Source organism: Trachemys scripta, chromosome 5, assembly GCF_013100865.1.
Source record: "Trachemys scripta elegans isolate TJP31775 chromosome 5, CAS_Tse_1.0, whole genome shotgun sequence".
NCBI lineage: Eukaryota > Metazoa > Chordata > Testudines > Emydidae > Trachemys > Trachemys scripta.
In genome coordinates, this window is record NC_048302.1 from 16,236,765 (window position 1) to 16,261,093 (window position 24,329).

Genomic DNA, 24,329 nt, shown 5'->3' on the forward strand with positions numbered 1-24,329 from the left:
AAAGTGGTGTCTGTGGGAGGCTCCCAGGAGGAAGATGGGGCAGGTGGGTGAAGTGTCTCTGGGCTGGGCGCAGGCTGGCAGGTTTCTGGAGCCAGTAACGGCCATGTTCCTATTGCCTCCCCCACTAGCTGCTGCTCACTTATTCCTGCCAGCTGCATTTTCCCTGCTCAGAGCCGGCAGGGGGAGCAGGTGCTACAGTGACCTCTGGCAGCAGAGCCCCACAACTCTGGTAGCCCATTTCTGTGGCCCAGCTCAATGCGTGACATTGAGTCCGGGTGCTGGGAATGCAGGAGTAGTGGCCTGGACACGTGACCCTAGCATGCCTGCAGGGATGGGGTGGACTAAGGCAGCTTTGGGCCCTCTCAACTCTGGGCTGCTTTAGAGACCAAAATGGCCTCTAGACAACTTGGGGATTGCTCTAAGTTACAGCAACCCCATCCTGAGTGGCCTCTGGGCAGGAGCACCACCCAGAATCCCCACTGTGCTAGTCGCCATGGGCCTGTTCCCTCCTGTTCTCAGCATGGCCCCCAGCTTACAGTAGCCCAATGCAATGCCTAAGCTTGGGAAAGCTCCTCGTCCCCCCGCCTGCTGGTTGGCTTTTACAGCTCCCACACGTCACCGCAGCCGCATATAGCCACCGGAGCACCAACACAGCTCTGCAAAGTCCCACTCATGAGCAACATGCACAATTCCTCCCTCGCTTGGTAAGTCAGTTTATGAAAAAATATTCAATTTTTTTTCCCAGGCAGCCATCCTGATAAAGGGCAGACAAGTCATTTTTCTAGCGAGGCCAGTACATTTCTGGAACAGTTTCACAGGGCTGCAACACCTGGGTTTTACTGGACGTCTCCCCTCCAAACGATGACAGGCCCAACCGTGCTTAGCTTATGAGACCGGATGCGTTCACAGCCCCAGGCGATACAGCTGCAGGCATCGATTTCATAAAGGTATTTACATTTTTGCCAACACGGTAGGACTCTAACCATTAATTTGAACTGCTAATGCCTCTAGTAGTTCAAGGATCAGGAGGTGAGATCCCATGGGTAACAAACAGAGCAGCTATTTATTTTGCTTCTTCTGAATGAAAAAGTTCTTGAGACATAATCTTTCATGGTCATATATCTTCCAGCTCTGAATGATGATTTGAAAAAAAAGAAAAAAAAAAAAAAAAAAAAGTCACATCCAAGGGTTACACTTCACCTGTAATGATAAAAGCGACATCATCTGTAACCTTTTACACAAGAGGCCAACTGAACGCAACATTAGTGCTGTTCTAGGCAGAAATCGTTCCTATGTTTTACTTTGTTTTGATGGACAGCTGCAAGGGCAATTCAGGCATGATTTTAATAAGAAATCATAATTTTCTTTCAGTTCTAGGAGCTGTGGATGGAACCATATAGATGTCTTGAATAAACCCCAGTACAATGAATCATTTCAAGAGATTTGTGCCTTAACCACAAGACCATCCTTCCCCACCATTTATGAGAAGCCTAAGTAGTTACATGTGTAAATGGTAGGGGTAGGGATGCAATGATTGGAATTTGTAAACACCAGTTGGGGGTTGTGTGTACATCATTGTAGATTCACCTGTTGACATATTACCTCTACTCATAGAGCCAGGGCAAAATTGCTTGCCCCTGAGTTTTGAAAATGTAATCTATAAAGTTCTTGCTTTTGAGTCAGGCTAGAAGAGTTGTATTAAATATGACTTTTCTAAGGACAAAACAACATCTCAAAGGTGATTGAGACAACCATATCTTCATTTTGAGCCTTCTTTTTCTAAATCAAAGGGCAGTGTAACCTGTATCCCCCTCAAAAATAAGCTTCTAGACAGATTTTTTTTTTTTTGCGAGGTGGGGGGAGGAGAGGGTTGAGTTTATGGCTCATGAAATGTACAGGGCTATTTGACCCAGGTGGAGGCAGAAGGGGCTTTTCAAAAGTGCTCAGTATTGGCCTAACTCTGCTCCCACTGAAGACAATGGAGTATTTTACCATGGACTTTACTGACGGCAGAGTTAGGCGAATTGTGAATGCTTTTGAAGCTCTCCCTTGACTTTAGCGGGAGCAGAGGTAAGCCCGCATTTTTGAAAATCCACCCAAAAATGTACTGACTGAGATCAAACACCAAGTTAATAGCAGAGCCAAGACTAGAACCTAGCTCTCCTCTACCCAAGTCTGATATCCTACCTGCCACACCAAGCTACCTCCCTCCAGACTTGTTCTGGCTGGAGAACTCTGGAGATCGAAACCCTCTACCTGAAGAACAGGTGCACGATGGGTAATATAGTGCAAGCTTCTTCCCACTGTCCTACCAATAAGCCTCACCCACTGACATGGAAGTAGCAGTTCTAGGGAGTATTGGGTAGTTCGGTCTCCAGGCCCCATTTAGTGTTTGGTTTGCTGTTGAGATTGCTGGACAAAAAAAAAATCAAGTGGGTGCTAGTTAAATGGGGATTCTTCTGATGTACACATCTTGCTGCTAGCAAACGGATTGAGATGACTGACCTATTTCACACAGGCCACTGCACAGCCACCAAAGAACAGCAAACATTGACATCAAAGTGACTTTGGACTGAGTTCAGACTAGCAACCGAGAGGCAGAAGGCATCATTCTATCCTAGTAGCACCCACCCACTCACTCCCACCTACTTCCCATGTCTCAAAGGAAAAAGCATATTTGTTTGCAGGCCAAATGCATGAAATCTCAGAACGAAATCGACTGAATCTAAAAGGCGATCTAAACACTCTTTGAACAGCTCTAAATCAAGCTCTGAGACACAGAAGTCACAGCACATCAAAGTGAAATGGGAAGCAGAGTTTCAGACAACAACAGAAGAGGATTCTACAGCAATTCCTCACCACCACCTCCTTACCATCCTGGGAAGAATTCCAAAGAGAAGCAATCACACACTTCTTCTACCCCAGCAATCACCAGCTAAATGAAATCGAACAGTCCCGGTCTCTGCGCACACACGCTTTCTGGGACGGTCCACAGATCAAAGCCTTTTGGTTGCACATACATAAACGCTTATGGCAGCTCCCCAGGGCAGGAATAGTAAGATGTCTTAAGTTGAAGATGAGTCATGATTCTAAATTCATCAAGCTAAATAGGGAAATATCATGGGGACAGAATATTTTCGGTATCCATTGGTTCAGGTTCCTTCTCCACTTTGAAATAAAATTTCAGGATCCGGGAAGGTGACTCCTGCACTTACTTCTGCATTCCCTGCTGAAAGAACCCTATGGGGAATGGACACTGGTGCTGAGTTCTAGGGCCAACCCATGTCTTCCACTCAAGAGTCTCGGAGTTGGGTGCCTAACTCCTTTAGGTCCCTTTGAAAAGCCCAGCCTTAATAAATGCCTACATTTCACAACCCTCATGGAATAAAAACTCACGCCACTGTCCCTAGAGAGGGATGATATTACTTCCCATTTTCTGGACAGGTCAACTTTGACACAGAGGGCCAGATTCTGATCTCAGTTACTCTAGTGTAAATCCAAACCAGTTCCAATGAAGTCAGTGGAGATGCTCCATATTTCCACCAGCATACCTGGCATCAGAAACTGGCCCAGATGCCGTTAGCAACATACCAAAGGAAGCTAGGGACAAAGGTAGAAACAGAATCTTCCTGATCTTAAAAAAAAAAGGCTAAACCACACTGACAACTAGAATTTGCTCCAAAATGTTGAACAATGCAAGGATTTTTGAGGTTACAAAAAGCAAGGCATGAACATTTTCTAATTTCTCTGAAGTTTCCAATGTTCCCGTCTCTCAGTTCAATAAAATAACACTCCATCACAACACTGAAAACACACAGGACACAGATTTTACTGACTCCTCAAGCCTCACTTGCCCTTAATCCGTGCTAAACCACCACAGTGACAAGTGCTTTATAAATGCCCAGAGATAGGTGACTTAGGTCCCGACACTGACTCATGCCACCAGCAGTTTTCAAGGGTAGAAGGAAAGATGGTCTTGTGATTAAGGCATTAGACTGGGACTGTGGAGACCCGCATTTAATCCCAAACTCTACTAAAGCCTCGGTTTGTGACCTTGGGCAAAGTAACTTAATATACCTGGTGATTTCAGGCATAATTCTGTGTTGTCTTGCTCCACGTGAGGTATTAGTGAATATCCCGCTTGCTTTGCACAGGTGCAAATGACTACATAAAGTGGAGGGCCCTGGAGAACGAGTTCCATATATGTAAAAGATATTACTTCTTACGTCTGTCTTGTCTTTTTAGACTGCAAGCCTTCCTTGGCAGGGTTTGTCTCTTACGATGTCTATGTGCAGTGCTTATCACTGGGCACTACCGTAATATAAGAGGGAAAAGTAGAGGTTGGTCTCCAGACATTATTAGCTTGCCCAGTGCCCCTCGCTCCAGCCTATTTATTTAAAATGTGTGTCTTCATACACAACATAACAAATGAAATTTGTAACAAACAAACAACAAACCCCACCAGAACCAATCCTGGAAAATACACACACACACACACACACATACTCTTGAGATGGCTACATGGCCATTATTTAGCCATCTACCGTATCAATTACAGAACCCAAACCCTTTACAGCCAGGAAGCGAATCATTAAAGGCATTATCAAGCTGACACTAGTCACATGATAAACAGAAACACAATGGACTAGATTCTGTGCTGCATCTTCTGACAGGTGCAGCGCAGAAGGCTAACAGGGGCGGGGGCAGAGGGGTCACTTTACACCACCTTTGGGCCACATGGATTACGCGTGCACCAAGAATGAACATAGGCCCCCGCTCCCTAATGGCTGCTTTGATTTACAGAAGGCTCCCTATGGCCAGTGGTGGCAGGTTTGTAAAAATTTTGGTGGTGCCCAGAACCCGCCCCCCCCACCTAAGGCTCTGGGAGGGAGTTTGGGTGGGGGAGGTGGTCTGGGGTGCAGGCTTTGGGATGGAGTTTGGGTGCAGGCTCTGGGCTGGGGCAAGGGGTGAGGGTGCAGGAGGGGGTGAGGGGTGCAGGTTCTGGGAGGGAGTTTGGGGGTGGGAGGGGGTGCAGGGGTGAGGGCTGTGGGGCTGAGGATGAGGGGTTTGGGAGGGGGCTCAGGGCTAGGGCAGAGGGTTGGGGTGAGGGCTGTGGGGTGGGGCTGGAGATGAGGGCTTCATGATGCAGGAGGGGGCTCAGGGCTGGGGCAGAGGATTAGGGTGCAGGGGGATGAGGGGTTTGGGGCGTTGGAATGGCTCAGGGCTAGGGCGGAAGGGCAGGGGAAGGGCAGCCTGCCCTGCCATTTATGGATGGGGGCCACTAGGACCCTGCGGTAGCAGTTGATGCTGGGAGCCAGCAGAGTCGAGTCAGCATGAGCTGCAGGCTCTGGGGCCCCAGGGAGGTGAGCGGGGGCAGCAAGTGGGGGCGGGGGGACACGCGGGGGAGGCGGGGGGGGGCGGCGGGGGGGGCCGGGGGAGAGACCCGGCCCCAAACATTGGTGGAGCAGGGCCCCCGGGCCCTGAACATTGCTGGAGCCCGGGCACCACGGGCCAATACAACTCGACGCCCCTGCCTATGGCTGCCCACGGGCTGGTCTGCAGCCAAGAATGCCGGTAGTGCTGAATGCTCCAGTTGCTCCTCCTCCTCCACCCCCCCAGCACACGCCCTTCCACATCGGACTCCATCCCTGGCATATACCCTGGAGTGGACCATGCCAGGGCGTGTACGAGCCAAGGTGCGGTGCAGGATCTGCCCAGTCATGCTGATCTGTTGTCACTTCGCAACTTAACTGGTTTTTTTTGTTTTGTTTGTTTGTTTGTTTTTAATTCGGGGGTTTTAGGTTTTGAGCTATTTTTAGATCGAACAATATAGCACCCAGGTCCTTCCCTCTGTAGGAGGACCCCACACCTAAAACCCGTAAGCCTACCTGTGTATTTTATGTACATAGTGTATTTACCTCCCTCGGAAACAGAGCCAACAGTTCAAAAAGGCAGCACTAAGCTGCTTCTTTGTAAGATTTCCCGTCATCGAGGAGAACTTCTGACACAAATGGGGTCTCCCACTTCTCCATCCTTTCGTCCTTTTATCCTAACAGACACACTCAGCGCGATCTCGCTCATAAAAAATTGAAGCTGCAGCCTTTCACCCAGAGCTGAATGCGTATCAAGCAGGGCCTATGGTAAATCACACCGAGCCATCACATGTAAGACGATCGGAGAACAGAAGAACGCTTTTGTCTTAAACATAAAAGCCAGCCCACAGAAGCCGAGGAAGCTGAAACAGTGAGTACTGGAGTTAAGTTTGCAGTATGGTTTCAGATATAAAGCCATTGTCCCTTGCTCAACTTTCTGAAGCACTCCTCTTCGAGCCGAAATTGTCAAAGCTGGGATCCCGATGCACTGCAGTGCGTTATGAGTGGGTGCACAGCTCACTGCAGGATCAGGACCCCAGACTCCCTCTGCCAATGGGTAAATTTTAATTTTTTTTTCTTTTTTGGCAGAAAATTTGAGCATATGATGTTCAGCCATCTCTGTACACAGAATGCATGAATGGGCACAGTTTTATATGTGTAGTAAAAGGCACCAGCCAGCCTATGACTGACTTAAGCCTATCAATAGTTTAGCAAGGGTCTGAAACAAAGCCAAGTGCAGACAATGGGAGTCTTCAGTGGGCTTTGAATCAGGCCCCAAAACACTCATGTACCTGCTTGACTTTAACTATATGCTTTAGTTCCATTCACTTGAATGGAGCAGGAGCCGGCGGATGATAAGAAATATATTTCAGTGATTGCTACTAATTTAAAAACTTGTATTTAATTTTTTTTAGTATTGTATTTTTCCATACTAAGAGCCAAATGAGCACTTGGAAGAAGTTACGACAAATCTAGTCGAGTTGGCTGAATTTTTTTTTTTTCCTTCTCAAAAATACAAGTTTTTCTACAGAATACAGGGAAAGTTTCCCACAGATTTTTCTCGAACAATAGCAGTTAGTTTCTGTAGTAGGAAGAGAGCCTGAGACATAAGCTCTTGCATCAGAGGCCTGGTCTGAGGCAGAACCTGCTCTCACAATCTGGCAAGAATAGGGTTGATATTGCAGAAATACACATTCTTAAGAAGTGCTAGTCACAGAGTATGCACGCAAACACATCCCAGTATCAAGAATGGTACAAAAACATTCCCCAACGATAACAGGAACACAACGACCCCTCCTAAAAGATAAGGTCAGAATGACAGTACGTAATAGAGATGTTTTGATCGAACCAAGGTGATAACTAGCCACATCAGGGGGCAGTAACTATGTCAGAGGCAGTACTAACTTGTTTGTATCAGGGTATAAAGATGTATCTCAGAGGGAGTATTTTTGTCCAGCCAAGGGGGGAATGGAAAGTCCCGCCATTCACTGAGCTGGTCCATTGTCATGGGCATACATGTCTTAGTATCCTCATAGAGTCTGCCAGGTGCTATTACCGTGCTTCGTTGATAATAAACCTGACCTTCGTACCTTAACGGATCTTGTGGTCATTGGGCGGTTCGCTCAAGGTTTGCTGTGCAGAGCTGAGGCAGCACACAGGGAGAACACACAAATGCAGCCGAACATCTAACCACAGTTTCCATGAATAATTTCAAAGGAAAAGAAAACTTTATGGCATTTGAAAATTTTCACTGAATTTTTCAATGTTTTGTTTACATTTGAATCAAAACTGAAAGCGATGGGGTTTGGTTTTCTTTCTTGCTTTTTCTCCCACTGCTTTCTTGCCTCTTCCCTCCTCCTTTCCTCACTGGATATAACTGGACGGCAGGAGGCCAGGGAAAGAGAATGCCAGGAGAATGAAATCAAAGATTTGGGTTTTTCAATTTGAACACACAAACCAAACTTTTTCATTTCAAACTGAATCAAAATGTTCATTTCTGTGAAATACCAGAAATTTTCAAAGAATTCAAACGGTTTTCATGAATTTCAAGAAGCCATGTCAGTGATTTTTGGCAGCGAAAAAAATGTTATAATCTCCATTTCACAGATGGGCAAGAGAGTGACGAAGTGATTTGTCTTCTGCCACATAGTAGCTCTGTAGCAGAAGCAGGATTTGAACCCAAGTTTCCTGACTAGTGCTTTAACGACAAAACCACCCTCCCCCTTGTTAAATGTACCCCCGCCTCCTACTTCAGTGAAATATTATAGCTGGGGCAATGTCTACACTTGGCGCTAGGGATGTGATTCCCAGGTCGCATACATCTACTCCCTGTCGCTCTCATGGAGCTAGCATGCTAAAAATAGCAGTGTAACCATGGTAAGAGAGACAGCAGCTAGCCGCCCTGAGTACAAACCCACCTTGACTCTGGTAGGTACATAGGGCAGTTAGCTCAAGCTGCTGCCCACGTTACTGCAACTACACGACTATTTTTAGTGCACTAGGTGGATGAGAGCTAGAGGGAGTACGTCTATGCCAGGTGGAAATCACACCCCCAGCTCTAAAGTGTAGACATAGCTTAAGAGTCCTCCTTCAAAATGAATGACTCAGGTTAAAAAGTTACTATCAGGCTTCCACAGAGTTCACTGAATTCTCAGTCATAATTCTCAGATATGACTCTTCTCATTCTAGGCAGCCTCAGTTACAAAACTTACACACGGAAGAGGTGACGCATGTGTCTGCTAGAAAAGCAGGATTTTCCCTCTGCCTAGGAAAAGGCCCATAGTTGCCTGTGCAAGGAAAGGGCATGCAAGATTTTTCCAATCCAAGGATATGTTTTGTACGAAGTGCGCCTTGTGAGGTATCATTCTAAAAGGATTGATCTGCTAGACAGTAATATCGCGTTGGATGGTATGTGCTGTGACGTATGTGAAGTTATGAAGTTAGGCTATGTATGCGTTACTGAAACACGTGAAGTTGAAAAAAAAAAAAAAAAAAAAACCACCCACAAGCAGCCTTTGAGGTACAACAATAAAAAGGCCAAACAATGTTAGTGGCTTATTGAGGAAATTCACACAAGCACAAGGATTACCCCAGGAACTGTGTACAACAGAAACCTCTCAGAGATTGCACTACACAATGGGAGCTCTTTGGCCCAGGTCACAGCAAAAGAGATTTCCAGCAAGTGGGAAGAAGATATAAAAGGGGAAAAAATGACATAATGATGGTACTTCACTCCCCCTACAACCACACACCTGGAAACACCTGAGGAATAAAGTCTGAACAGGGGAAAAGTGATGGTCCAGACTAAAGGGATTTCTAGTCTGTGTATGAAACCTGGGAAACCCAAGCTGCAAAACCAAGGCAGCTTGTGCCTTAAGAATCTGCCAACTTGTTTATCATTCAAGGTGAGAATTTGCTAATTCATATCCTACCTATCTAGTATGTTAAGCTCAGTTTGCATTTTTGTTTATTTACTAGTTGATCTGCTTTGATCTGTTTGCTATCATTTATAATCACTTATACTGGCCAGATTTGACCAGGGCAGGACAGTACTGCTCTGGGGTCCTAGGCTGGGAGGCTGGTGGTTAGAGAGCCTGAATGTGACTGGAGCTGGGTGTGCCCCTACCTGTGTGAATGCTGGTGAAAATGCAGACTGGAGGGCTTTGCAGCTTGTCACAGCAGCACAGTGTGAGAGGGAACCCAAGCTGATGGGTCAGGGGGCTCAGTGGTACTCCAGTTCCAGGTGGCACCCCAAGGGGAACCTGTCACAGTTACCTCATCCACCTTGTATTTCTAATATCCTGGGATCGACATGGCTACAACTACAGTGTGTGGAAGGTCAGAGAGGCAGGTCTGTAAGTGCCACGTAACCAGGATAGTTTTAGGGGCCAGGGTGGGGGCTCACAAGCTAAATCTGCAAGTGAAAACCCCTGACTAGGCAATTGGCCAGTCATCCGTTCAAGGGAAGTTCCTTTGATTACTGACTCCATCTAATTCGATTCTGGTCCATTTGAAAGCAACATCTGCAAGGTCAGTTGTCTGAGGATGGACGGAAAGTGCTCTTTGTTCTAGGATTCCTTTTGTTATTAAGGGTGAGGTTCACTGGGAAAACAAAAATAGTATATCCATTTCCTGATGCCAGCATCGGACAGATATGCTTCTCTTTCATATCCGCCCTGGCGCTGTAAAACGCTCTGTGATATCTGCTCTGATGCTGTTCTTTGGCTCTCAGGCATTAACTGTGTGTGTGCTGGCCAACATGCCTCGGGTAGGTGGGACAGAACGCAGGCCAGGTGCTGCCTCGTGTAGCAGAGTCATGTTGATGTGCCAACTTTCCAGTGGAGCAGGGCATTATACAGTTAGTCTGGATGGTAAAAAATAAAATCTACTGATTGCAACAAATTGCTCATCTTTAATTATAACATCAACGTTAATTACAAGTGCAATTGCAGGGAAGGAAGCTCCAGCGCCACTGATGGGGACACATGCTGAATCCTATTGATTGAAGCAGACCTTTTGCATCCCAGTGCTTTGGATGTAGTTGAGGGTAGGCAGCTATTTCCTCCCCCTCCCCCCACCCCAGAGCATCTGCAAAGTCTAGATCAGCGGCACAGCTCCAAGCAGCAGGCAGCCTGAATCCACACTGCCTCCACCTGGTGGAGGAGTCAGATATTGCTCCATTTATCCTAATGCTGATCGAGCCAGGCACAAATACACCCTCTTCTCTGGCTGAGAGTCCCTTTCCAGTCTCACTGCTGGAGGTTCGAGGTACAGGGGATAAGCTTTGGTCAACTCGCCCTGCCCCTCATAGCTGGTCAAAGCCAGTGGGGAGAACTTGGGTCCATTATTGGTGGGGATTGTTCATGCCTCTTTCCATGAGGGCAACCTGCCTACCATCCTAAAGCAAAAGTGATGGTTAAACCCTTGCATAAGGAACCACCTCTCTACAGTCCTGCCTATTTCCAGCCTCTCTCAATCTTTGCCTCTTTCAGGAAGGTTATTGGGAGTTGGGGGAGAACCACCACCACTGCACCTACTCTACTGAGCGATGCCTCTTGCTCTGGTGTTAGCACCTGCCGTGGTTGGGAGATGGACAGAGGTCCAAAGCTGATATTATTAGATTTCTCAGATGCCTTTGGGGCTGTTGACATTGCTGACCCTCTCTTTGAGAGCACCTGCTTAATATCACCAAGAAAGAGATGTGCTCTGGTGGTGTAAACAGAGCCCTAAGAGCCAGGATCGCCCCACCTGGGACACTGCTTCCCTCTCTGGTCTGAGACAATTCACTTAACTGTTTTGCCTCAGTTTCCCCATCAGTAAGATGGGTTATAATAATATCTACTTTCCCACTTTACAATGGCATTGAAGCTTAAATAGCAAGTGTATGAAAAGCTTATAAAAGTGCCCAAAGATTGATACTCGTAGCTGGCTGAGGGCACATTTAATGTGCCTCAGGTTTCAATGGGTAGCAGCTAAGTTAAAACTGAGGGGACTCAAATGACACCCAGCCATCCCCAGATTCCATTTTGGAGCAGCGACAACATTTTAAAAATGACCAATCTCCTTTTTAACCTTGAAAGAGGTGCTTTGTCTGTAAGGGTCTATCACAGAACCACATGCCACAGAGCTACCACTAGCTGAGCATGTCTAGTCACATCACTACGAGGCATCAGTGCTGGGGAGGACTCTAAATGCTGTTTGCCGGGCATGAAGCACCGCCCATTGAGTGGCTGAATTAGACAGATGGGCAACAGCGGCTGGGGCACCTAAATTTGTGGGAAGCAAGATTTAAAGGAGGAAAAAAGTGAAACGTCACCATCTCTTCCCTTGCTGTTATAACAACGAGCTCTCTTCCCGCCCTTCCTTTTCTTGCATCATTTAATTACCTTCCCTTGTTTCCCTGCAGGAGCACAGCATCTGGGATCAGGGGATTTGTGGAGAGGAAAGGAGGGGGCAGAACACTGACCTGCCAGGCTTGTAGACTAATTCTCCGCTGGCCCCCCACACACACACACCCCTACCTATTGCGCTGCTGCTGCCCATCTTTTAGTGTCAATAAAGCCTGAAGTGTTGAGTCACAAAGGTGAGGTTCAATCCCACATCACCTGCAGCTCTCCATGCTGCTCTTTTCCTCGGGTCTCCTCTGCTCGATCTTTGGCAGGGAGAGAGAGAGAGAGAAAGCGTGCACGCTCTGCTGTCCAGCTGTGCTGCTGTCGTCCCTACTTTCTAATGAGGGGGCATGTCTTTGAGAGATTGGTGTTTGGGCTCCAGGGGAAGGAGCTGAGATTCTCAGAACTGCAGCCAGCTCAGTGGGCACATGGCAGGCACTGGCCATGCCCACCTTCTCAGAACTGCTATAGAAAAATGGCAGCACTAATGAGCCCCATACTGTGGACTGATGTCCCTGCTGCAGGAGGACGTTTGCTGTCGGATCTGTGGGACTGCAGGATTATTAGCAAACCTGTTCCTCCTGCTCATTACCCAGAGGATATGATCTTTAAAGGAGGCTTCCAAAGGAAAACAAATCATCGTGTGCCCTTTAGTGCTGCTTTATGACGGAGGAAGGCCTGAAAGGCTTGGCTGGGTTCTTTTGAAGTTATTTCTGCTCATTTTTACATTAGAAGCTCAGAGCTTGCCTGCCTGGTTTTTATTGCAGGAATCTGCGGATCACAAAAGAGCCAGGCAGACTGTGACCTCAGAGGGACCTTGCAAGTGAAAACTGATGAGGGGCATGATCCAAACCCCACAGAAGTCAATGGAGAGATTCCTATCGACTTCAGTGGGCTTCGAATCAGGTACCAGCTGAGAGAGGGAGTGATTTCATTCATACTGTTGAAAACCCAGTTCCGACATCTGCCCGAGCTGCACTTGGCACAGAACCAGAGGTCATAGGCAAAGATGGCTTTATGGTCTTAGCTCTGTTTTGTTTAATGTGTGTGGGGGTCCCAGCTAGATTGGGAGGTGGGCATTCCCGTATGGGAAAGGTTGAGGATTATTGGTCTAGATGGCCTATAGTAATAGATATCCCTAACTTTAGAGTTCTGATTTCCCCAAGCTCTATCCTTAGGATAAAACCAATATGGAGACCTATGAAATTACACACACGGGGTTTGATCTTGCTCCTGTTAACAAAAGGAGCTTTGCTATTGATTACAGGGGGAGCAGGAGCAGGCCTAGGCCTTATATCTGTGCATGTTTGTTAGGCAAAGAGCTGTCACACAGCCTTTTGAATTAGGCAAAGGTTGAGAAAAACCTAAATAGTCCTAGTTGTGGGCAAAATTCAGCCCTGGCATAACAGACACTATGGAGTTGTGCCCACTTATCACAGGGGTGAATTTGGCCCCTTAGTTTTCAAGTTTCAGTTGGCTTCTCTGCTGAGCTCTAGTAGAGATTAGGCCTTTGCAGTCTTTAACTGTCAAGAACCTTGTTTGGCCCTAGGTCAGTCTAGTCTGTGAATAAGATTGGCCTTGTTATATGCTTGTAAGTGCACATCCTCACTTCAGGGCACCCCTCGTGCCTCCTGCAATACTGCGTCGAGACTTCACCTCTCATGCACACCTTGATGACCACTTCTTTTGCCCTGCGATAGCCAGCCCAGACCACATCTTCTCCCACTTCCTGTCCTGGGTCTTCCATGGCTCAGCTCTCTGGCCAGGTCACATAACAGTTCCCTCCCCTTGCAGTGTAACTAAAGGTCCCACAAAGTTAACAAACAATGTCCACACTTACAGTTCTTCTGCCCTTCTCAGGCTTGACTGAAATCCTCTGCTTCCTGGCCCCTGCAGAGATTTTCTTAAACCACTTCTTCCCCAGCAGGATTCCCCCATTGCTTCCTAGCAACTCCAGTAGTTTAGCTCTGAGGAGCTCACTGCTCACAGCCCTATCTCACCACCCCCAGGAGCCTACCCTGCTCCCTGTGGGTGACGCAGCCTGACTCCCCTTGTTTCTCTCTCCAGAGTTCTCTTCCTTCTACTGCCTTTGCAGCCCTGTTTCAGCAGTGCGCTTGCTGCTCCACCCCCACAGCTGGGTTCAGTCTTTCTAATTAAGAACCATTACATCTAGCTGGGCTCACTAACTGACACTTCTGTTGCCAGCTCATCCTTGATGCTGAGGGATACCTGCTAAATCATGGAGAAGACTGAGCCTAGCTTGGCTCAGGGTGCCAGTCTGCCAGCCCAGGACAATGCTACATGATCATGGCTGCTTTTACTCAACACTGATTATTGCAGTGGTGTCAGTGATCCTTCTGGGACCTGACTGACAGGAGAAGACCTGCACTAAGACTAAGGGCTGGTCTACACTGAACAGTTACATCGGCATTGCTACGTCTATCAGGGGAGCGAAAAATCCATACCCCCCTCAGAGACACAGTTAAGCCGACATAACCTCTGGTGTGGAAGGCACAAAGTCATCAAAAAAATTCTTCCATCGACCTAGCTGCCCCGCCTTGGGATTAACTACAGTGATGGGAGAACCCCTATGGTTGCTATAGTGAGTGTCTACACGGGGGTCGGCAACCTTCAGCACACGGCCCATCAGAGTAATCCGCTGGCGGGCTGCGAGACATTTAATTTACATTGACCGTCCGCAGGCATGGCCCCTTGCAACTCCCAGTGGCCGCGGTTCACCATTCCTGGCCAATGGGAGCTGGTAAAATACCAGACATGGTGAATGTTCCCATAAAAATGTGAGTGTTGGCAACACTAGATTTTGGAGTGAGACACTCAGCTCTCTCTCTTTCTTGGAGATTTTATATTTGTTCTTATTTTGTTGTTTTCCTTAAATTAAAATAAAAGTCACATAGATGGAATTGTATGGAAAACATAAAAGACAAGCGATTGCATATAACAAGGAGCTCAGAGAGAGAAAGACCAACAAAAAGGCCTGTGGGTTAAGAGAATGACAATAGGAACCCTAGACAGTAATAGAAATATGGGAAGGGATCCAGTTTGATGATGAGTTGCTTCCATACTCCTGTTCAGAGACACACTGGTATTTTCCTGCCAATGGTAGTGCAAAGAAGTGGTTGGGGAGGGAGGTTTTCTGACCCTGGTGGGAAGTGTGGCATTTGCCGCACACAAAAGACAATCACAGCAGCATCCACCACACTGTGGCTGGCTTTAAGGGGTGGTGGTGGTTTACATGCTCAGCTTTGAGCAGTGCTGAGACAGAACTACTCACAGTACACCACCCTATTTCACACCAGGGGTGTCCCTCCTGTTTTCAGGAGCTGGCGCTGGGAATGGTCAGGTCCCCAGGCTGCTCCCTGTTTTCTGCTCCTGCTGGGAGAGTGAAGCTCCCTTCCCACCCTAATCTGCTTTATTGCTGCTTTTATTTTACCATTCTTAGCTCCGCTGATCCACTTCACTGGGAGAGCTGGGCACGAATCCTCAAACTGAGAGTGCCCCCCCCCCCCATTCCCCCACCGCCATTACCTAGGGAAGTTCTCAGGAAATGGCACCGGGGAGGCTGGAGCTGTCTCCATCTTCATAGCCATTATTAGGTAGGCAAAACAGACCCATGAAGGTGCTGTTCAGAGGCTATGTGAAAGGTCAAACTCATACAATAGCTAAGGATAAACTCGGTTTACAAGTTCTTCGGGTTAGAGCCCCCCTGTTCCTGTATGCTTTACACATTGACTATCACCGGCAGGATCCCATCTGGGGCCACTGGGCGCTCTCATAGCACACATCAATAACAACCATGCTGCTTCTGTGGCGCGTCTCTTAGCTTGCATGCCAAGCTATCCTGTAGCGATCAGAAAGCAGAGAGAGCTGTTAGGGCACTGAGTGACAGCCAACATCTAGTGCCAAGACACAGAGAGGATGAGCGCCTTCCTACCTGCCATCTGTGGAGAATGAGACCCAGCCTGGCTGGCCGTGTGTGGGGGGGGAATGCAAGAGGACAAGAGGATGCAGTCCCTGCACTTTGGCCCCAGCCCTTCCCGCACTAGACAGAGGCAGGAGGGGGTTGGTGGGGGCACTGGCATGCATGCTGCATCCCTTGAATGCATGCTACAGTTCCCCCTTGGTCAGTGCATTCCCTGGCTCAGTCACCCAGAATGCCTCTGGGTAGCCCTCCTGCATCCCCCCTCCTGCCCCTGTGAGCTGTGGTTTACAAGCCCCAATAAAGCTCTCTAGGTGTTGGTCAAAGCAGGGGAAGGGGAAGTATAGATGATCCTGAGTAAACAACTGACTCTGGCTTGTCCTTGGCCTAATTTTTCCATTGTCTATTATGTGCAGCTGGATGCATTTCAGTAAGTTACCAATGGAAACGAATCCTGCTGAGTGTTCATTTTGGCTGTAACTGCTGTTTTCTAGGTAGCATGGTGGCCCTCTTTCATCTCTGCTTAGCGTGAAGCAGTGACTCACTGATTTACAAGTTAATTGGGAGCAGTGGGAAGCGGATCAGTAGGGGGGGCCGGAAGGGAAATCCCACCTGTGTGGGGAGGGAAGTGGCAGCCCCAGACCACTCAGGGAGAGACTGGCTGCATTTGGTTGTTGCTGGGGAAGGGAACGTAGAAAAACAAACAAACAAACGGTATGGAGAACTCTCTGCTCGTGAAACAGCATTAGGAACGTGTCCCACATTAGTGCTGGCCACTGGGGAGGTACAACTCTGCATACCTCTTACCGCAGTCACTCCCTGGGGTGTTACATGGACTTTGGACATCATTTAGAACAGTGATTCTCAAACGGATGCCGCCGCTTGTGTAGGGAAAGCCCCGGTTTGTTTACCTGCTCCGTCCGCAGGTCCATCCGATCGCGGCTCCCACTGGCCATGGTTCGCTGCTCCAGGCCAATGGGGGCTGCAGGAAGCGGTGCGGGCCGAGGGATGTGCTGGCTGCTGCTTCCAGCAACTCCCATTGGCCTGGAGCAGCAAACTGCGGCCAGTGGGAGCCATGATCGGCCGGACCTATGGATGGGGCAGGTACAGAAACTGGCCCGGCCCACCAGGGGCTTTCCCTACACAAGTGGCGGCCCCAGTTTGAGAACCACTGATTTACAAAGTGCCTTGGGATGACTTTCTGGGGTTGGGGGGGACACAGGGACCTCCCTGAGGTACACAGATTCCACTTGCCTGACTTATCCAGACACCACTGTGGACTTCTCTGTCCCGGGATTTATACCGCCCCCACCACCAGAGTATCCAACCACCTCTCACTTAACCTGTTTGTCGTCGCCACACCTGTGTGAGGCAGAACTGCTGTATTAGCCCCATGTTACAGATGGGGAACTAAGGCACAGAGAAACTCCTGGTCACATTTTCAAAGGAGCTCAGCGTCCATCATAAAAAAATCTGACCACTTCTTTTGGTGCCTAACTGGGAGCTGAACTCTTTCAAAATTCCAGCCTGAAGTGACTTGCCTCAGGTCATGTGTGAAGTCAGTGGCAGAGGAAGGAATTGAGCCCAGCTGTCCTGATAACCAGGAGAACCAGATCATCCTCCTGCTCAACCGCTCAGGGCTTCACTGTGGGTTGTAGGCTCCTTCTCTTTCAGGGGGAAAGACAGGCCCTTAGAAAGAGTCCACATAGGTGGCGACTGTCATCTTTTAGTGAAGCAAAAAGGTTTCAAGGAGAGTTGGGCCTGAATTGCAAAGCTCACATCCAATTCCAGCTCCAAACTCTCCCAAAACTTGGGGAAGTGGCAATTTGGTTCTGGCTCCTCTCTAGTTGCAATCATCTACAGCACAGCAGGGACAGTTTGGCCTGGAAAACTTAGTGTGTGAGGTAGCTGGAGGGCCCTGTTCTGCCATCCTTGCTCCATAACCCAGGCTCTCTCTCTTTAAGGAGTATGTTTGCTGCTGATGTATTCTAGGAGAGCTCATTGTTCCACATGCGCCATGCACCTGCAGTTCTCTTGAGGCACCCTGAATGCTAGACATACTTTGTCTAAGCAAACATGGCTACCTCAGGCCCAAAGAGAATGCTCTCATCTCTTCTTCGCTTTTATAAAAACCCCGACCTGTGAAGCCCCTGAAGTATTCACTCAGTTAATCAGTGCAAATCTGTGTTCCTATTACTGTCACTATTGTCTTCCTCCCCTGCTCCCACTGCGTTCTAGATCCACTTGTCATGCCTTGCGTCTCTTTAGATTGTAAGCTCTTTGGGTCAGAGTCTGTCTTCCTTTTACAAAACAAAACAAAAACCACATTTGCACAGCACCTAGCACAAAGGGGGCTCAATTCTGAGCGGGATCTCTGGGTCCTCCTATGATACAAATATTAACCTGTTTGTGATTCATTATTCATAATAATACAGAAGAGATTCCTCTGAAGATGAGGGGAAAATGCTGGATGGACAGTTCTTTTCTCACATGCGTCTGTCAGCGCTTGGCTCCAGTATTCTGCTCTCCCTACATCATTCTTTGTTAACATAAATGGGGATTCAGTTTCCATAAGGAGAGCAGAATTTCTTAAGTGAGATCTTAGTGCAGGTGTGACAGCAACATTTAGTCCTAGGGTTGCAAACTATGTTCGGAATTCAGATGGACGTGGAGATACGTCTATGTTGGATGGAGTCACTGGCTGGAAAAAAAGAGAGGTGGAGGAGTGGAAGAGGACTTCCAACCACTTTTAAAACCCTTCCACATGCACCTTCCTACTACCCAGCTAAAACCCTCTACCCACAACCTTTCCTGTGCATAGCACATGCCCCGGGTCTTCATTTTAACAGTCTAGTCCCCAAAAGGCACTAGCCCTTCATACCTGCCTCTACATGAGAACAGAAAACCCACACACCCTCTAAACTGGTACAGCAGAATGGGGAGGATGCAAAGGTCATACCCTAGTTCATTGAGATGTTAATTATCTCACACCTGTACCAAGCATTGCTACCCTTCACCAGATGTCTAGCTAAGGTACTTGTATGGCCCCCATTCCCCTAGTATCTGAGCATGGGGATAATTGTTTATCCCCACAACATCCCTGTGAGGCAGGGCAGGGCTATTAGCCCCATTGTACAGATGGGGAATAGCGGCTCTGTGACTTGGCCAAGTTCACACAGGAAGTCTGTGGCAGAGCACGGACTTTAACCCAGGGTAGACCAGACTTGACATCCCTGATATTTCTAAGCTTTGGGGGAAGAGGAGGAAAACAAAGCTTAAGAAGAAGAGCTTCCCAGCCCTTCTTTACACACCACAGAGCAACAAATGAAGGATGCAACCAAAAGCTATTGCAGGTCACCTTTAACACTTTTGACAGCAAGGCAGAATACTTAGCTAGTCAGCTCTTTGGGACAGGGACCATCTTTTGGTTCTGTGCTAGCACAGTGAGGTCCTGAATCCAGGACTGGGGCTCCGAGGTGGTTTCACAATACAAATTAATAATAATAATTTCTCCCTTAGCTCAAAACTCCCCTACAGATGCGTAGCCCTTATGCCAAAGGAGACCTTCATTCAGCTGTCAGCAGTAGTGAGGATTTTATCCCCTTGACCAGCCCATAGGTGGCCAGGCAGGCACTCACTCCATCCAGCAGAGGGGCCTCAGTAAACCACATATAAGGCAGATCCTCAAACACTCAATCTAGTCTTTTCTTTTAGGATCGTCTCAGTGGAGGAGATGGGAGGGACAAGATAAAGGAAGCTGTATGTTAGGTTCTCTTTCCTAGTGCAAATCTTTGCTTTCTCCTTCTCATCAGGGACAGCTACAGAACAGACAAGAGAAGCCATCCCATCTCAGAGAGCATAGCTGTGCCTCCTCTTATTTTCTCATTGCTTGGCTCTTACAACTCGTTTGGTTTTCAAATCTCCTCTCCTTATGCTGTGTGCAGCATTCCCAGAAAGACGCAGCCAGGGGTGGTTTTCTAAACCCTCCCACAATAGAAAAGGTAGGCATCTACATAGCAGCAAAAGGGAGGGAGGGAGAAAAAACAAACCTGTTTTCCACCTGGATTTTAATAGAGATCAGCCATTTCGCTCATCATATGTTTCGCTTTAAAAAGGGCAGAAAAAAGAAAAAGTTATCAAAGAAAGTAATGGATGTCATTGAAAAAAAGTGGCCCCGTTCTGTATCTACAGCAACTGAAATACCAGGAATTCTGCTAGCAGTGCTGTCTAAAGAACGATCACATTGTTACAGAACAAAAGACTGGGAGATTTATGAACAATTAGAGCAGATTCTTTTCCCTTTTGAACTTTCGAGGGCTCTGCAAAGCCCGACTCTGAAACTCGTTTGATTCAAAGAAGCTGATGGAACCACAGCTGAAATATCCCAGGCTGTCTTCGTCATTTTCACTTGGGGAGAACGGGGAGCGTTTACTCCCGTGCCTAAGCAGTAGGCAGGTAACGCACACTCTGGCTGTTTCATGATCTACTTCTGCAGCAGGCAAGATCTATATCCAACAGCGCTAGTGTTGGCTTTCGATTTAGATTTAGATTTGATATACCCTCCAGTCTCAAAACACAACCACCTCTGGAAAGAGGAGGGCCAGCCATTAAAATACCCATTTAGAGACTTGGGAAATGTGGCAGAGGGAAGAATAATCGGACAAAACTCTCTGGGAATTATTAAAAGGAAGCGGGAATGGGGCGGGGGGAGATTGCAATCAATGGTAATCAAGGCCACAGACAGCCGACTCAGCACAGAAACCACAAACGGGTGTCCAAGGTAACAGACATAATGAGGCTTCTATGATTTGTGAGGGATACAGAATCTGTCTTTGAAAGACACAAGCATGGAGAACACCTTCATCTAGAAAACTTTATATGTCTCAGTGATGCTGTCCTAGCAGCGCTCAGTCTCAGATATAGGCCCCCTCTTGCGAACACTGGAGGGGTAGAGGGTGTTTCTTTTAAAAGATACAGGACTAACAAGGCCTCTTCGTTGTGTATCCTTTGAACCAATGCTCTGCCGATGGAGCTGGCAGTCCTAGTGGGCCGGTTTTGGAATAATGGATCTGAAGTAGAGATGTGTTACACTGACAAAAAAACCCAGGTCAGGTTCGAACCCTCCTCTGCCCTGGCCTTCTCTTCCCTATATTGAAATGGGTGGTTGGGGATGGGGAGGCCTCTACTGAGTGTCACACTGCAGGTAGACACTAGCTGACTCGGGTTCACGGCTGTTTAATTGTGCTGTAGATGTTCAGACTCGGGCTGGAGCTCGGGCTCTAGGACCTGCAAGGGGGAGTGTCCCAGAGCTCGGGCTGCAGCCCAACTCAAAACATCTACACCACAATTAAATTACAGCCCCTTCGCCCGAGCCTGCTGGCACGGGCCAGCTGCGGGCGTCTAATTGTAATGTAGACATTCCATGAGAGACTTCAGATAGTGTGGGAGTGGGTGTGGCTTGCTCATCTTGCTGCCTGCAGGATATGACCTTCGCTGGGATCCGAGTGGTTAGAGACAGAAAAGGGCTATCAGAGCAAATGCTCACCCCTCCCCCACCTGCATATGAGGGGAGTGCAAGCACCTCCTCCCCAGAAGGAGGTGCCAGACATTGAACACATTTAAACATTTTATTAAAGCTAATGTTTAAAATCAAATTTGCACAGGTTAAGAGGGAAAGGGTCAGGCTTGAGTTATGAGAGATTACAAGCATCGGTTACAAGGTTCACAAGCTACATACCTAGTACATAACCAGCATAGACCCAGATTGGGGTGCAGGATTTTTAAAGAGTCAGTGAATAAGTGATCTCGGGCATGCCACCCATTGACTTGAGCTTTCATCCCCTTTTATTGTCCTGCCAGCCTGAATGCTCTCACCCGGCTGAGATCTCTCTACGACTGCTCTTAAAAGCAAACCTGGAATTCAGGAAGGAGACAGAGCAACTTCTGATGAACATGGTCTAGATCTAGAGCCTGTATCACCCCCTCCACCTCCCTCCGGCCTGTACCATCCCGTGCCACTCCTGCTCACACACTTGTGGCTTTCAAGTTGCACAATCATTTCTTTTAAGGCAGAAGAGTAAAAGGCTAGAGCTAGCAAGTGGGAGCCCGGAGACCTGTGTTCCACTCCCTACTCTAACACTCAGAGTGTGACAACCTCCCTGTGCCTCAGTTTCCCCTTCTGTAGCTCTGGGCTAACAGCATGCTTAGAGAGGCTCTGATGAGCGGTCGGATGGAAGTGCAAAGAGCCCTTATAATTGTCATTAAGGAACACAGCGAGTACCAGTATAGTAGTGAATATATGTGAGGGAGGGGGGTTGGAGTGGAGGGAGGGAGGCGGTTGGGAACCTGAGGGCCTTGGAATTAAGCACCATTCCCTGCATACCATGTGTTATGCAAACCAGTGTGTCAACACACAGCTCCTCCGAACCAAACAGGGAGTGGAAGGGCTCCACATTCCCAGCATGCACTAACTCTATACATCTTTACTTATGGGCCTGGGCCTGGGTGGCGTCAAACCCCTTCAACTCCCATCAGATTCAGTGGCACTTGTGGTAAGCATCAGAAGCAAGTCTTGTGTGTGTTTCAGGGGGCTGGACACTTGGCCGCAGCACAAGGCATGTTGGGATTGCGCTTTGGTCCCTAATGGGCTTTCTAAAAAAAAAAAAAAAAATCAGACGTCCCCCCCCACAGAGGGGTTGACCTGCACGCACTCACTTAGCAGGGGCTGCGTCCTTTGTCTCAGCTAACCCCGGGGGAAAAGGGCCAACAGAAGTTGCTATGCTGACGTACCCATGGGCTGCAGCCCTAAGTCATGGCTGCCCCCCAAAGCCCCTGGTGCATGCCACACTGCCCCAGCCGGAGCTGGGGAGAAGAAGCGGGGAGCCCTGTTCAGCATATCTCCAGCAGGTTTGCTTTATGCCAGGGGCACACATGACAGACACCCCGGGGGATTCTTTGATAGCGACTCTAGGGATATGTAAGCAGGCAAATAGCATCTACGCGTACAGGCATTAAAAGGGGGAAGAGGCTGGGGAAGTAGAGCCCATAAGGAGAAAAAGTAACGACAGCCTGGACTGTATCTGAAGCAAAGAATTAGAGTGGGAAGCATTTTAGGCTGCTGGGGTCTGATCCTGCTAGGTACTGAGCGCCCTCAACTCCCATTGACTTCAGCCCCTCACAAGATCAGGCCCTTACGTGAGATTTCATCTCCCCCTCTCCCCTGTTGTTTCATTGAGAATGCTGTGAGCTATTGGTTCAGTAATGAGTCAAAATTACCAGGAGCTGGGAGACAGGGGCAGGGACCAGACAAGACCATCTCCTGTGGGAAGGTGCTTGAAAACAGCCAATTGATGTCCTCATCGATTGAGAGAGATGAAGTTTCTAATCTGACTGTTTCTGTTTTCCCACCCCACCCCCCTCCAGCACGGGAACAATTCTGATCCTGTCGCTCGTGGGGGAAGTCCTGGGTGGTTTACCATCCTTTCGCCCTAGGGTGCAAATCACGCAGCAGAGGAGCTGAATGGAATGATTCGAGCTCAAAGAGGACTTTGAAATATTAGGCTCCATTGTGCGACCTCCCCCGCCTTCCAGTTTTAAAGCACAGTCGTGAACACAGGACTAATCCAGCCTTCAGAAACAAGCCCGCCCGCACCCCCCACAGAAAGGCGATGTCTCCTCCCAGGGGATAACAAAGCGGGACTCACCCCAGATCAAAGTAAGCAGCTGGGCCTTGGGGATGAGGCAGAGGGAGTAGACAGCGCCGATGTGAAGCAGTGTCATTAGGACGACATTCCTCCAGACAATCTGCTGGCGATCTCTGGCGCTCCCCTCGCTGCTCTCGGCTTTTGATGCTAACGGGCTTTCTTCTCTCCCCTCACAGAAGGGGCTGCTTGTCTCTCCATCCACTGCACAGCCGGCTCCCGGGCCCGACATAGCTAAGAAAGCGAGGTCTGCGTGCGCTTATGCGCCCGAGCTTGTGCGGTACCCCACAGACCAGGGTCTGAGAGCAGCTACCAGCCAGCCAGCGAAGGGGAGTAGTTGCTTGCTTGGAGGGTTGATGATTTATTATAACGGATGACGAGTGTTCTTCTTGTTAGGTTTGGGGATTTCCCCCCCCTTCTATCCCCTCCAGACCAGTTTTCAATGAACCCTACGAATGCAAGTCCTGGCGCACAGCATCTGTTGCTAGCATCTCATCCATGATGCTCCTGCCGTGCCAAGGCTGAACTCCGCACAGCAACAGAGGGAAGAAAAAAAAAGGGGGGGAGGGGGAAAGAGAAAAGGAGAGTGAAAGACAGACCTGCATAGCTACAGCCAATCAGCACTACACGTGGGGCTCTTCAAGAGAGCGGCTCTGGCCGCTGTTGCCACATATTGGCTAGACTGAATAGTCCCCCGCACACGCAAACGGAATGCAAACACTGAGAGGGCGGGATTGAAGCAGAAGCGGTGGCCCGATGCAACTAGTCCTCCCCAAAGGCAGCCAAGCTTTTGTGAGGGTGCTGAGCCCTCTTAATAGGCCCTCACTTGATGGGGGAAAACCCCTCCATGCACCAAATCAGCCTGCACTCCTTCAGCACAACGGTGCCTGCTTAATATCAATTGCTGTCAAAGGACATATAATTGAACATC

General features: G+C 48.4%; 1 protein-coding gene across 1 annotated transcript in view; it reads right to left on the reverse strand.

The window, feature by feature from the left end:
- The window catches only part of SCD5 (stearoyl-CoA desaturase 5), a 69,324-nt gene extending 45,368 nt beyond the window's left edge, over positions 1 to 23,956 (reverse strand). Inside the window, exon 1 of the mRNA XM_034772446.1 lies at positions 23,402 to 23,956. Coding sequence (XP_034628337.1) covers positions 23,402 to 23,630 — 229 coding nt within the window. The 5' untranslated portion in view covers positions 23,631 to 23,956. The remainder of the gene's footprint in view (positions 1 to 23,401) is intronic.
- Positions 23,957 to 24,329: the final 373 nt, after the last annotated feature.